We start from the raw sequence: 16,608 nt of genomic DNA on the forward strand, positions 1-16,608 counted from the left end.
AAGGGCTCTATGTCGACAAAACTGTAAGCAAGAAGGCTATATAGGACATGCAATAATACAGTCAAAGATATTCGCGTTTTTTAATTAAATAAAAGCATGTCAATAAACTATACACGTCTGGCCCTTGATGTCATTCTCATTTTCCAGTGTGGCCCTTAGTGAAATTGAGAAAGAAAGATGCCGGTTTAAGGCACTTTGTCCATTATTTTTACGGTGTGGATGCATATTATGTTTATTATAGTCTCTCACCTTGTATATCCAATTCCACTTCACTTTATCTCTAAAACTCCCTTTACTTTGTCTGGTCTGAGCTATAGTGAGGTGACTGCATGTTATTCTTTTCTAAGTAATAGTTTAAAGAAATGGCAAACGGCCTGGATCTGTCTTTGTAGCTCTATTTCTCCTGTAGTTCTCTTTTTACTGTAGCTGATTTTGGGGCATTATGTATATGACTGGGGAAAGCAAAAACATTGCATTTTTATTTCACGCAGCAGATGCTTTGACATTATAAATGAAGATCCTCTTGGGCACAAAGGGACCCGAGATTCTGCTCCTCAAGGCGTTCTGCCTGTGATGCTTCAGTGGTAGATGCACTCTATTACCTTTTTTTGTACAATAAAGTGGAGTTTAATGATTTTTGCGGATTCCACGTGTTGATGAACTGATAGCACACAGAGTACTAAATACGTTAAAGGTTCATAGTTATGTCCTTGGCCATCACTGATTGTCATAATTTAACCACCTTATTATTCAACACTACTTCACTGATTACAAGCAGGGACATGAGTGTTTCACTGCTTTATATTCATGCAAGTACTGTCATTTTCAAAATGTCTATTAAAGTCAAGGTCAGACCATGTTTTTGAGAAACCCGCCTCTTCTACTCATCATGTAGCTGGATACATTTCTTGCTAATGCAGACACATTAGGGAATCCATAACTAATATCTTGCTGTAAACAAACTACCATCCAGTTGTCCTTCTGAAATTGTAAACACATCTTATGTTATTAATAAGTTATAGCATATATTTATGTTTACAAAATACACTACTATATTGGGGTAAAGCATGTTCTAAATAGGACGTGTTTGTGTTCACTCTGCTCATGCACTTAATTTAGTTAAGCAAATGCAAACAGAAATGCAAATCCATATACATGTTATATGCATGACTGCATATTCCAAATGCCATCCATGCAAAACAACCATGCTACTAGCTAACACAAAGAAACAGCCTCTGCTTTTCAATTCTATCTTAGTGAAATACTCACACGCCATTTTTACTTTGGAGAGTTATTGGTCACTGTGATAATTCCTACTTTCCACACTGGCTGTGAAGTGATCCCCTCTGTGCAAATACACTGTAAAAGATAAGGGCCGCTGAAGCTATTAGGAGGAGGCTGCAGCAGTCATGTAGCAGTCTTGTGTAGGTTTATTGTGTCCCACTAACAGACCTTTACATCCAGTCAACCGTGGCTCAGCAAGGAGTCATCTAGAGGTTACACAAAAAGTGGTGAGATCCAAATGAAGGTTTGTGGAGAATTGTATAAATATTCTCAACCCAATAGACGGCGCTCTGCAAGCACACTGAATTGCCATTCTTTTAGCCTTTACCAAGAGCACCATCTAATTAGTTCTGTCAACAAATACAACTAATGGTTCATGAAGCTTCATTTGGACATCACTAACCAAATGGCAATTTAATAAAAAAAAATAAAAAAAAAATAAAAAAACTGGAGACCTACTTGACTGGGTCAGGCTGCTGAAGCGTCATTCTGAATTAGCTTTAGTTGGCATTTGGATGCATCCTGTAACCTGCGATCTTGGAAGACCAGCTAGGGTAACTAGTTAATTGAATTAACTAAAGCCCTATCCGCACGACATTAGTATCATCTGGGGACCTTGTGTAATTTAATAATTACCCCTCTACATCTGAGTTCCGTGTGGTGCATTCGCACAGGATAAGCGAAGCCTGCTTTTACTTGAATTTGGCAGTTGTCCAGACTAGGTTGGCCACGAAAGGCTGCGTCCGCAGCCCTCGGCGATCTCATATCCGTCTTTGCGAGAGGGATGGAAAGGCGCACAGGAAACAAAAACCTTGAAAAAATGACATACGACCTGCCAAATCACAGACATTGTCGATTTGCACAGGACTAATGCTATCACAGGACCTTGGTGTTCGGCGAAATATGTTAGGTCGTTTGACAAATTACAGACAACATCCTTATTATTACAAATGACAAGAGGTCACCAGGTAATAAAATAGGGCTTAAAGCTATAGTGCGTAGTGTCTGATCTGCAAGAAACTGGTACGTAGCATCTTCAGATGGACATGACCAAAATTTTGCAATGTTAAAGTTTGCGCATTTTACGACCAAAGACATTTTCCTAGCTAGCTACCAAACACAAACTTTATCATAGCTCAGCCAAATGAAATGCCATCACCAGAAAACTTGAGATTATTTTTCAACATCACAGTACGATGCTCTGTACCACATTTGCCAAAAACCGGCCACTAGATGGCGCTATAATCATCATTTATGTGTTTTGTCCGATAAATCAATGCATGCAAATGGGACATTTGCGATTGCAATTTCTCTGACGTAGTAATTGCTATCAACATGAAACTTGTGATGCTTGTTTGGCATGTCGCTCTGAGGCCCTGTACCAAATTTGGCAAAGATCGTCCATTATGGGCCGCTATAGTCAACCTAGATCAGTTTTGGCCTTTTTACTCTATCAATGTTAATGGGATATTTGCAAGGCAATGTACCACAGACCTTGCGGCTCACACCTCTCAATATTTCCTGACGTTTGCTTCTCCACCGTTATGCTTTGGGTCCCGCTTTTGCGGACTAACTGGGTTGTCGGGGGCGACTTGCGCCAGGAGGCTTGGACCCCGTCATAACTGCTTGCAGTTCTAGTTAGCTTTGTATCAGCTAATTTGGCAATAACTTGAATGTAACGGACGTTCATTAATATCAAAAAGTTATGCACTAAAACTTTAACTCTAGCTCAGTGGCAGCTGACATTTAACAAGCTACATAGGTTGGAGAACTTTTGTGACTGACTGTGTTAGATTCCTGGATGGCTGGTGTGTAATACAGTAGCCCTGCAAGTAGTGTCACAAAGCTTCTTGATCCGCAAAATTTTTGCAAAGATGCACAAACAAATTCCGTTGTGCCCCTTTCTGATGTCACTGACAGCGCTCTCCACCACCATCATTATAACACCAAATTAGGGAGTTTCTTTGAAAGAATTTTGTTCAGAGTTCAGAGACTTGGAGAATATATTACAAGAAGCATCAAAACTCTTTACCCTGACCCGTTTTTTCCTTTCCTTTGTCACCCATCTGTAGTTAAGCTTTTTTCACATTCTGAAGTCATTAAAGTGGTCGCCTTCTCCCTTATCTCTACCTTCAATCTAATTGTACTGTATAGCTAAATGCGCTACCTTGCGATACCTCATTAAAAATGTACATCATACAATAGGATTTTAGTGACATCCAGGTGTAAGATATAATTCATGCACATGGGCACTCACATTTACTTTGATTTCCTTAGTGTATTGTAGTAATACCCAGCACTGACAATAGCCTGTTCTACCTTTCTTTGTTACTGCTGTTGAGGACCAAAGGCAGCCCTGCTGCTGAGCACTATCACTACAGTAAATTAATGGAGATTTATGTCAGATCAGACTAGACCAAAGGCAGTTTTTATAAAAAGAGAAAAGAAGGGAGAATAGAGATTTAAAAAGTTGAACAAAAGGTTTTTGGGGGTTTCAATTAGCTGGTTGTTTGATCTGAGTCTCCTCCATGACTGCCAGTCATGAATACTGCAGTGCTCACACCGGCTGTGAAGAATCCATTAAATATCACTGGTCCTCTGCCGCAGGGGGCTGCTAAAACACCCACAGACCAGACACACACACACACACACGCACACGCACACGCACACACACGCATGCATGCAAGCAAGCATTTCTACTAATACTACCACACAGCCATTTCACATCCCCCAAATAATTCTCACTTTTTGAATAGACCCTAAAAGAACACTTGCTTCACTACCAACTCATGTGCGTTCACTTACTTAGCCATATCCAAACACAGTTTACTGTACTGGCACACTCATGTTGACACCCACTAACATTCTACTCACACACACTTCTACAAATACAGGAAGGAGGCATGAACTGTAACATTTATCAGAAAATGTATGAATGTTTGAATGGCTGAATGTTTATCTAGTCACGCTTTGCCAGACCTTGCTCCACAGCGCTGTGGAGGAGGGTTTGGCTAGTCCACACAGCATTCCGGGATGGGAGAAAAACGTGCTCTGGTTAATTTGCATTTCTTTAAACCAAACACAATCGGCTTGGGCGGCGCTAAGCGCCGGACGGAGCAATGGTGCGCTGCAAAATAGCCTCGGCGAGGAACTTGTTTTGGTGGAACGTGTACGTTCAAAAGTTGTTTTAGTCGTGCAACAGAAAACTCAGATTGGACAGATAGTCTAGCTAGCTGTCTGGATTTACCCTGCAGAGATCTGAGGAGCAGGTAACCATAGTCCTTATAAATCCACCAGGGTTAAGAATGCCAACACAAAGAAAGCGGAAGGTAACGGACATCTGGTGGAATTTCTGGCGGCACCTGAGCAATCCCGGAAGTGGAATGGCCTGGATATAGAGTAACTTTTTGTAATTGTCGAATCAGTGCAACTCACTGCATGTAGACCAGTGCAGCTGTTATTGTAGCCATTGTCACTACCAAAAGCGAGTGCATGCTTCCGAGCATGCTAGGTTATGGATGATGAAAATGAAAACAGCCAGCCCTACATGTCAAACATATGTTCTGTCTGTTCTGCAGAGATCTGAGGAGCAGTTAACCATAGTCCTCATAAATCCACCAGAGTTGAAAATGCCAACACAAAGAATGCGGAAGGTAACTGACATCAGGCCGAAAAGAGTGACATCCAGCGGAATTTTCGGCTGCAACGAAGCAATCCCGGAAGAGAAACGTCACGGCTAAAGACTAGGGTGGCTGTGGCTCAGGTGGTAGAGCGGCCGCCTACCAATCAGAAGGTTGGTGGTTTGATCCCATGGCCTTGCAGTCTACATGTTGTTGGACAAGACACTTGGGTTGATCATGCAAAACAAAACATGCAAGAATTAAATCCCCCCTTCTAATACAATGCATGCCAAAACACTTTATGAACTTCCATATCCAATGGAAAATAATCTCAGAATGAAATAGCACTCTTGACTGATGTCAACATAAAACACAATGCTTTCCAGCTGGAGAGAGGAGTTCACGTCGCGGAGAACACTACTTTTACCCAGGAAACACCTGTTTCACCACAATCTTTTTCCTAAACTCATTTTGGTGCCTAAACTTAACTGTTACTGCCGCATGACGCTCACTTTTTCCTGGCTAAACTCCACTACCATGTCCACTGAAAGGACCGTCATCTGGTGGTGCCTGTAGCTTGCCTGCAGGAACATAATGGCGGCTAAACAACTGCCGCTGGTAGCCGCCGTCCCGGAGCTCTGTAGCGACCACATACAACCAGCAACTGCCACTCAGATTTTTATTGTTCTATGGCACTATAGACTGTTCACGTTACAGCAATTTACTTAGTATAAATACTTCTATTTTAGGTATATAATATATGTTCTATCTATATGGAAATCCCCCATTTAGTAGGTATTATTCAAAGGAAAACTTTGAAATGTAATGTAATTTATAGTTGTGGCTTTCGGAATTAGGGGCTTTTTCTCTAAATCTTTTGTACTTTTGTCTTGGTTAAAATTATAAGGTGTTGAAATCTTACTATCTACATGCCATTTTACCCTGCAACCACTGCCTATTAACCAACCCACACAGAATCATAACACGCAGGAATTATTTATCATGCCTCACTATCTGTTACCACACACAGGCTCAAACATCAAAAAGTATTTATTTCACTGTCCTATTCCTCCTCCTCTTTTTTTCTATCCATCTGGTGCCTCTCTGTATTTTTAACCAGCAGAGATAAAAGCTCTCTCCCACTTGTTTTGTGGTTGAACAAAAGCGGCATGGTACAAAGCATTTAGGGTATCTACACGTTTCACAAAGTCAGATTTATAACTTTAAGACGTTTATAATGCCACCTGGAATTAAATTTAATAACCACAATAAAGAGCCCAAAATCTGGCACAAGCAGCCTCTTTTTGATTACACACAGCTGATGAAAATAGTAAAACTAAATGTAAGCATAAGGAAAATGACATTTGGAGATAAAGTGTAGGGACATGATGTCCAATTGTGTATTATAAAGCAGCTGCAATTAAAATGAAGCCTATTCCCTATAGCCACCTCATTTCATAACCCAAGGCAAAAAATGAGATGCAGCAGAACTTTGGTCCCTTTCACACCTTTTGATAAAAATACACAATTCAAATGATTTATTTAATTGAATTTGCCTTTATTTTTCGACTCTGTGGACTATATATTACCAAATGTAAAGGAAACTGTTTTCATTTAATTTCATTTCAATCATGAGAGACTTCGTTGAAAGGTGCAAAAAAATAAATAAATGTATTCATCACATCACACAATATTGAAATGAGTCTTTGGCGATTAGACCCCATCGCTATGTAAATACTTCTCTAAGTGGTAGAGAAGCCAAGAGTAGGCATATCCCCCGATGGAGTCTAGACACTGGTGGTGGTGAAAGAGCCTGAAGACTGGTCTTCCGGAAGGGGACCTAGGGTGCCATGGATGACGATGACCAGAGGTGAATGGGGTGGAGGAGGGTTGCACGATTTGCCTGAAATAACAACTGATAGCAGCAGATAGAGGAACAGATTTAAAGCAGGGATGCTATGATGTGATTGGCTCATGGAAATCATGGCCAAATGGTTGATTTAACTGATCTACAACTGATCAGTTTAGGAAAGAGATAGAGGTGAATGAAACCTTAGAAGTCTTCCCAAAAGAATTTCCGCTGAGCTTCATTAGTTCAAAAAGCTACAAAAAAGTTAAGCACTGTAATTTGTAAGCATTCCACGTTTTTTTTACATTGATGGCTGCTAAAACACAAGACTTTCAAGCCAGAGAGCGGGGTTCGCTTCCCGGGAAAAATCTAAAGCCTTTCACCCAGGAAATGCATGTTCCTTAGGAGTGTTTTAATCCAAACCACGATCTTTTTTCCTAATCTTAACTGGTTGTTTTGGTGCATAATCTTAACTTTCATCGCGGCAAAACGCTCATATTTTGTGGACCAAACTTAACAGTAATGTTCGCCGAAACGACCGGCAGGTGGCGGTCCTCAGTACCCGGCTCAAAGTCACCTACTTTCGGCTAAATACGTCTACTAACTGCCAGAGATGGGGACTCGAGTTTGAGACTCGAGTTTGAGACTCGGACTCGAGAGCGACTTAAGTCGCGCACACAGTGACTTCAGACTCGACTTGAGACTCGTCCTCAAAAGACTTCAGACTCGACTCGGACTCGAGTCCTGATTTTTAGGAAATGTCTGATGAGCTCGCTATACCCTTATATATATGTCAATGGCTATACCACTCACTCCATTACCTATAACCTGCCTACGTAACACGTACTGCTGGCTGGAGGACAACAAACAAACATGTCAAATTCACCGGCTGCTGCTGCGGTGCCATTCATCGTAAGTTTTGCGTTCAAAAACTTTAAACAAGACGGCCCAAACAAAAGAAGTGCTCAATGCAAAATATGCGGTATCACAATAAAAGATTCTGGCTCAACCACATCTAATTTTATCAGGCATCTGAAAACGCACACTGATAGGTGAGTAAACATGTTTAGCTCAGCATTGACCATCTACCGTTTTCATCTTGCTTTAGCTACGACCTAACGTTACGGGAGGTTAACTCCGACTGTCTTCCTTATCAAATATAAATGAGCGTTTGTTTAATTGCCAAACTTGTGGTGGTCGATCAACGTTACGTTAATCATTTACGTGCCGCTGTCTGCCATCACGTTAATTATTAACGTTGTCTGCAAACAGGTTACAGGATTATTGTTGATCATATAACGTTACAGTTTCATTTAGTTATAACGTTACACTGGTTTGAGAGTCTGGGATGTGTTGACTTACAGTAGTTTATAAGGTATGATTAGTTGCATAGGCAGTGCACATTACATGGATCTGCCACTAAGTAAATAACAAATAATTGAGGATTCTCTATCATCAGGAAGTGCACTGTAGTGTGTTAAAAATTTAATTTGGTTGCAATAGTGTTTTGCATTTAGCTATACTGTGATGTTTTGAAGTTTTGAACTAAATAGGAGTATGTCAATTTTATGTCATTTTCTATATTTGGTCTTATGGCCCCACAGAGCCAGCACAATAGGAGCCAAGGCCTTTCATTATAATTCATCGACAGACAAGGGAGTCCTTTTTCTTCAGAACTTCAATTTTTGGTCTGTACTGTACTGTATGTTCAAGCTACAAGGCAAAATACAGATATTAACTTAAAAGTAAAGCATTCTTGGTGTTTTTATCATGTTGCAATAGTCCGTTTACACTGATTATATACCAAAATCAAAGCTGATACTGTATGCTGATAGATAAAGGAGTCATAATAGCATATTGCATGCTTTGAATTCCTTATATATAGCTATGCAGTGTTCTAAGCAGCCTGGATGGGTCGCTGTACGTGAACACTTATTATAACCACAAGAGACTTGAGACTTGACTTGGACTCTAGCTCAGAGACTTGTGAGCATCTCTGCTAACTGCTGCTGATACGACCGAGCTGTGACGGAGGTCTGTAGCCAGCGTCACCAAGCTCTGTAGCAGCTTTAACAACTAGCAACTGCCGCTCGGTGTCACGAAGCTCATAGCCAGCCGGCGTCACTAATTTCGTAGGATATCATACGTTTTGGTGTGCATACATTTTCGTACAATATCATACGGACCCGTTCATGAGAATGCTTTGAAAGAAAGCACAATCCTTTCCTTTAAGGGTGTGTTAACATGGAACAGTGACAAAGTATAAGTGCATTTACACAACGATTTTTGAATAAAAACAACAATAGATGACATTGCACAGAACAGTCCCAAAGAAAGGACAGGGATAAATTATAAATCTTATAGCTAGCGACTTGAGCCACACTGCCAGTTAGGTACCTGAAGTTTACCAACCAAAAAAAAATGTTAACTTGAGATTGACATTCTGGGCATCTGCAAAATAATATAGTGCAGATGCAAAGTACATACAAGTATTTAATTGAGAAAAAAGGTATAATAAATAAAATACTTGTGGTTGATGTAATTTGTGCAAAGGTTTTTTACTGTATGTGTGTCAGCCCAGTGACAGACTTGCATTTGTATAATACTCTTTAAAAGATTTAAATTTCTATACTAACGATTAATTAGCTACGTTACTATGGCTAGCATCTTGAGGTACCTGAAGTTCACCGATCCAACATTTGAACTCGAGATTGAGAGTTCTTTCTTGATCTTTGAAACTGCGGTTGACTTCATCTGGCATCATCATTTGGTCATCGATAGCATTTTGACCGCTGGCAAACATTCTTTGCATTGCACAGTTATGTTCGAACCCTTGTCAGATTTTTGTATGAAATGTATTTTATATTTCCAGCATGAAACATGCAAAGCAACACAAATAATATTAACATATAGCATAGCTTTTTACAGAAAATATTCTGATGTAACCCCACATGTAATCATTAACATTTTCATAGGTAACTGTATTAATCACACATTTTTTTCCCGTAACTGTTACGGATTATTATAAAGTATATCTTTATTTCATAATAAATTACGTAACGTTGGTAACTGTAACTAGTTAAACCCCAACACTGCCAGTAATCTAGATAATCATGACACAGATACAAACAGAAACAATAAGTAAATCTGTATTATATCGTATTGATAATTAAGGGTGTAATTCTTCTTTATCATTTGTGTTTGATGAGGTCTTCAGGCTTTGATGAAATGATCCGCACTTGTAGCACATTTTTTTATCTCACCGCTAATGGGCAAAGTTGCCAAGAAGGTGTATCTTTTATACCAATAAAGTGAAGTTTGAATTGAATTGATAGAGGGGGAAACAGTGGGGTGGGGTGGGGTGGGGGGCAGACATAGGGGTACAATGAGGGAAAAAGTGATGAACAAACAGACAGAGACTACAGGCAGGTGTCATCTCTCTCTCGGGTCATAATCTGTCAATTACTCTCAGATGGGGAAGCATTACCACTCAATCTAGGTACGGTACTTATATGCTTAGACACAGCCAGTGAACCTGTGCCACTGAAAGATTGCCTCACTGGTACAATGAATGAGACTTAAAGTTGGAGCTACAGTACCGATGATGGAGCGTCTTTTCATCTTTTCCAATCTCTGATCTTGTTGTGTAAATGATTGATAGGCATTGCTATATTGATTTTTTTTTATATCTCAAGCATGAAGAATTCATTCTGTACTGTGTGCATTTTCTTATTGTAAATCCACAACTAATGTGGCACAGAGCGCGTCAAATTTGTATTCGTATTGATTATCTATTCATCATAAGCGATTCAGAAATTTCACTCTGATACGGTATAACAAAAGTAACGTAACTTTTAGTTTATTCTGCAAGGGAAGACCGCATGCAGGCCAAATGTATTAAAGCCTCTGTTGTGCATCCTCTTTCACAGGTCATCTTAATATTCAAGGAGAGAGTCTTTGCACACTCTGAGACTGTGACTGAATAAGCTGCTTTTGGTTCAAAAGGCTTGCGAGGTTGTACAGCATGCTAACTGCTGAATATTTAGCAATGTAAATTTATCCAGCGTTCACTTCAGACCTTGACTAAAGTGCTGCCTTCTTACTATGCAAGTTGCACTCTGATAAATATGTTAATCGTAGCTCACACACAGAGGACCACTTTTTTAAATTTAACATGTGCCTGTATTGGCAATCTATGTCTAGCTTAAAGGGTAACTACTGTTTTTTTCAACCTGGACCCTATTTTCCTATGTTTTTTGAGTGACTATCTTTGACATTGGTTCAGTAATAGGCAATTTCGCTGCAGTTGACAGCAGCAAAACAAGCTACAATGTAAGTTAATAGGGCAACATTATGGAGAGGACTTCTAAGGAGGTCGTCCTACTGTTTAAAGAGTACAATATATATATTTTTTAAACATAAAAACATCCGCAAAATTGCGTTTGCTAAAGCCACCAGACTCCATGTAAATAAACAATAATTTTAGCATCGTAAATTACACTTAATTCAAAGTCAACAGAAACAAAATAAAACTAGAAAAATATGTTTTCGGTCGTCTTTCCACTTTTCCAACCATCACAAAACACACAACTCTAGTTTTGGTTGACATAAACACATAGTTTACTGATTTACATGTGAAAATATGTTGGCTCTATAAACGCTAAAAGTATTGTTTTTTTAAATGGAGTCTGGTGGGTTTAGCGCTAGCGAACTTAGAGCGGTGACTGGTAAAACAGAAAGGTCTTAAAAGGTTTTTAAAAGGACTATATCTGTAGGGATCCTTTTCATAATGTTGTCAGACACTTATTAATCTAAAATAAACTTACTAATCTGAGCCTTTCAGTGGCAAAATAAAGCACTTTTAGTGGACCGAAATTGACAATGCAAATTTGCCCCATAGGGTTGCATTGCAGCCGGGTCTGTGGCTGCTGGTTACAGCGTTCATGCTTAATACTGGACTAATTTCAAAACTTGTTGTTGGTCCAGGTTGAAAAAAACTGCTGTGTGAAACAGGGCCTAGACTTTTGACTTGTATGTACTATAGCCACCAAAAGCAACCGGAAGTTAAGAGACTAAACTGGAAATGGGCAGGCAGCACACTTAAATAGAGGACAGTTAATTACTGTTAGATCCTGGAGATGAGTCAGAATATTTAAATGGTTAATAAAGACAGCCATCTGTGTAGCCTATCCCTATGTAAAATTACAATATGAACACCTGCAGAATCAAAGTACATAAAGGTATTTAAACATAAGATAATGAAACATGTGGTTGATGTCATTTTTGATAAGGTTTTCTGTGTGTCAGCCCTGTGATAGACTAGCATTTATATAATACTCTTTAAAAGATTTCAACTTCTATACTAACCATTAAATAGAAGGCCTTTGAAAGGTCTGATGTCCCAGAAGAAAGAGAGAAGATGTTGAACACGTGATTCGAATGTTTACAAATGCGGAAATCAAGGTCACCGTGTTGTGAAATCATGAGAGGAGAGATCGGTAAGTTCAGCTAAACACATGAACCAGCACTAAATCATTCTTCTGGGAGAGAGCCTCATGAAAAGCCTTTGTGTGTGTAGTGGATGTGTGTGTGGTGTATTTGTGTGTATGTACATGTAAAAACCTTCTACAAAAGTGTTTTTTTCCTGCCAGCAAGTTATGTGCACACCTGTGGGATCCCTTGCTTGTGTGTGTGCATAGCATGTCATTTTGCTTTCTGTGTGTACGTGTTCATATTTGTTGTAGAGGGTATTAGGGATTGATGCTCAAGCTGGCTGGCTGGCTGGACAGTGGGCATGAGTTATGCCTCTGCATGAAAGTCCAAAACAGGCACGCACGTAGGCACACACGCACACGCACACACACACACGCACACACACACAAACACACACAAACACACACGCAGTGCATACTGCAATGTTCTGTTCTGTGTAAAGAATCCAATACTAATTTTGTTTGCTGCACAGTGCAGAATCAAATATCACTTTCAAAAACCAAATCACTGACTAGTTGTCTGTGCAGTGAGGGATTTTTAGCAATATTCTGGGTGCATTCACTTTTGGTTTTACCTTCATATGAAGAGGAAACTAATCTGGCATAACTGTTGACTTTGTTTGTAACTAGAATGATCGTCTGATGCTTGTGTTACCTGCCCCGTTATATCTATTTTTAGCAATGCCACTGTGTTTTGAAATCTTTGGTAAGTCGAATGTTCCCATACCTGATGAAACTGATGGCCAGAGCTATGACAGTAAAACCCAAGTTGAAATAAACTGTAATTATACCTCTTGATTCTGTGAAATGGCTAATAGGGAGCAGCACAACAACCCATTAAACATATCATCTAATAAAATTGATATCAGAAACAAACAGTTCGCAAACAGTTGCACATTTACACATCCAGTAGACAAGGAGCAATGTTAGCATTAGTTGGAGTTATGTCTGGCAAATGTAAGTCCAATATCTAATATTCTCCTTTCAGCTCTGGTTTGGTCGAAAAACTGCTTAATGCTCTAGCTTATTGCTAACTTTGTTTGTCTGCCGTTTGGTGCTGGGAAGGTGTACCTACACACCAGCCCCTCATAACTCCTCTGACACCTCTAACAAATAAAAAGAAAATGGCCTCAAACTTAATCTCTTTTTTAGTATATCTAAACCCACCAGAACAAATTACAAAAAGCCTCTTAGCTAAAGATTAATCAACAACACGCTTACTAACAGACCACAAAAATGCCCTGCCTCTGGAGTTTTTGCTCTTGATGGGATCACTGTCTGATCGTTCCTATGTCTCAAACACAAATTATCAATAAAAGACAAATATCTTAATATTCAGGATTTTTTCAATGATTGATATAACTCTATATGTTTCTAATCCTACATTGGAAAAAATGTCACTGTATTTTAATATTATCGCTGACAGACATGCTCAGCACAAGAAATATGAACAGAGATAAATGTTTGTCCAGGGCTTGATGGAGTGGTACTCCAGAGGACTGGTTAACCTTTAGACAGCAAAGAAACATCTGCAACAGCATGATAATGATAATATCTACTCCAAATTCTGAAAAACTATAGCATCTCTTAAGAATAAGACACAGTCACATCTCCCACCACAAATCAAACTAGAATCTGGTTTTCTCTCCTCTGTTTTTCTATTTAATAATATGTCTGCTGATTCACCTGTACATAATTACCATATGTGCCCAGCAGAGGAAGTTCTCAATGCCTCTGTTTCTTTCTTTCTTTTTTTCTCTGAATGCAAATTTTCTTTCAGTTTGGTTACTACTGCAGATGTTCTCTAAGCACTGCTTATGTTACACCCTTACCTACCTAACAAACTACAGTCATTAGATAAAGATGATTGACTGGTTGCACTCAGCTGGTTCTATACCAATCTTACAGGAAGAACTCTGATTTTTATAGCAGATGGTGCTGAGTCAAGCCCTCTTATCAGTAATGGGATGCCACAGGGGTCTATTCTTGGTCCTTTACTATTTGCATTTAATTTTTTCTAATCAGTATCAGTATACTAAACAGTAGCTATGTTCATTTTTACGCAAATGACCAAATTGCATATGTCCTGGGCTCCTACCAAACGCAGGCGGTAACTTATCTTCAGTTTGCCTTTGACCCTTTCCAATTATCACTTCGTAATCATATACTTGTTTTAAATTCAGATAAGACTAAGAACATTGTATTTCTCTACATTCACCACTTTCTCTGACTATCCTGCCATTAAAACCTTTTTTCATACAATACAGTCATACAAATACGAATCTGACCTGACTTCATTCAAAATTCTTATTCAAACTTTGACTTACAAATGAAATATAACACAGAGGCTTTCTGTCTCAAATTTAAGGCTGTGTGCATTTTCTAAACCATAAAACTATTGTTCCGTCAACTTTTAAGTCTGCACACATGCCCCACCATTACTTCAGCAGCAAAACCCTGTTTATCATAGTGCATTATGCAAACCTAGTTTCAGATACTACAGCCTATTTAAATCCATTGAACTGTGAATTGCTAACTAGTCTACTAGTTTTGTTCATTACCCTTTTTTTTAGATTTTAAAGGATTATCATCTGATGTGTTTGATGACTCCAGTAATTACTTTCAATAGCTCTCCATCAATTTTGGTTGTTTGCTTGTTATACTGCTCAAGAGTAGGTAAGACTACCTTATTAAATAAAGTTCATAACACTGCACATTATCCTCAACATCATCACTAACATTTTATTATATTTAGCGTTACCTTTGAGTTTGTTTTGGACATCCAGGGCAATGTCCAGAGGGTAGAATGGCAGCACAGGATCATTGACCAAGCGGAGAATGGCTTCTGCTGTCATCTGTAGAAAACAGCCACAAGATTTGAATTAAGTTAGTTTTGATTTTTTCTCCACTGCTGCATTCATGTATCACGTCATTCCAACCAAAAGTCTAATTAAGTTGTCTGTATGATACGTTTTGTGATGAAGTATGGAGGAAATGCGCAGGTAAACAATTACAGTATGTAGTGCTTTATGAGTTTCAAAGATTTTTCCATCGTTGGACAACGACCCATGTTTTAAGATAAGTAACACCTGTAGATGATTTTTGAAATTTAATTATAAGACCTGCATGCATATAAATTAACTTGTCACACAACATCAGCATATTCCTAAAGCTGTATATCCAGGCTCCAAAACCAAAAGGTAAGAGTTGAGTATAAAAGTTCCTTCTAGACCTCTTAATCTCAAAATAATCTTTTCCCTAAAATGTCAATAATGACTCAAACTCAGTTGTTATAGCTCCAGGAAAAGGCTAGTAAGTAGACCAGGGGCAGTATGTATAAAACTTAAGAAATGGTATTAATGGGTTAGATGCACCAACATTTTACTTTGAGCCTCTTGATAATTACTTTAATTTTGTCAAATTAAAAGTCATCACTATTGAACTGATTGATTAAGTTAGACTTTTACCCCTTTACTGAAAACCCTCTTCAACAGAAAAACTCAACAGAAAAATACATTTTTGTATTTGATTTGTGTGCTTTTTAGACAACAATCAAACGCTTTTACATCTGCTTTTTCTTAATTGCTTTTATTGCTGCTTGAGTCTGCTCTTCTTTGACTTTTTTTGTCATGTTTTGATCTTTTGCAAAGCAATTAAAAAACCTTTCTAGACAAATGTGTGCATGTTTACCACAGTAACAATAATAAAAGACACCATGTCCATTTATATGCTTACACTTCTGCTGTGTGTTTTCAACACCTGTCAGTTATGTGCATTTAGATTCTGATTGGTAATTAGGAAGAAGCAGCAATTCAATCAATCAATTCATGCTGTGTTTTGAACGCTGTCGTAGGCCTCGGATTTGACTATGAAACACACACCATTGTGTTCCAGATTTTGAATTGGAAATCTGAGTGTCCATGTAACATTTTGCTTTTCATACTGATTCGACAACAGCTGTCATGTTAGGGAAAAAATAAATAACTGGGACACATTTGGCTGCAGTGTGAGCAAACATTTATGGATTTCCTTGCTTGTGCTGGCACCCCATACTGAGATGCATAGTCCAAATCACAGAGTGTCTGTCTGGCTCTGCTCTCACAGTGAAGTGTCTGTCATCTTGATGCAAACAGTGCCGCTGATGTGGCCACTCTCTTAGCAGGTAGAGGACTTGGCGTAGCTTCAGCTTTGGATTTTTATTTGAGTATAAAATCGCTGCAGCTCGCTGTTCTAACCAACTACTCTGCTGGGATTATTGATGTATTGATCCCCCTGTTCCACACCTAGACTGTATCAATCTCACAGGAAATACACCCCTCGCTGTACTGCAAGAAAATCGTATTTCTCAGTGCCACACTATAAT

The 16,608-nt window shown here is 38.9% G+C and overlaps 1 protein-coding gene across 3 annotated transcripts in view; it reads right to left on the bottom strand.

Annotated features, from left to right (window-relative positions):
• naaladl2 (N-acetylated alpha-linked acidic dipeptidase like 2) overlaps positions 1 to 16,608 on the bottom strand; it is a 253,431-nt gene that overhangs the window by 29,672 nt on the left and 207,151 nt on the right. For all 3 annotated transcript variants that reach the window (XM_028586730.1, XM_028586732.1, XM_028586731.1), the window contains one exon: positions 15,007 to 15,100. In XM_028586730.1, coding sequence (XP_028442531.1) covers positions 15,007 to 15,100 — 94 coding nt within the window. The remainder of the gene's footprint in view (positions 1 to 15,006; positions 15,101 to 16,608) is intronic.

Source organism: Perca flavescens, chromosome 9, assembly GCF_004354835.1.
Source record: "Perca flavescens isolate YP-PL-M2 chromosome 9, PFLA_1.0, whole genome shotgun sequence".
Lineage (NCBI taxonomy): Eukaryota > Metazoa > Chordata > Actinopteri > Perciformes > Percidae > Perca > Perca flavescens.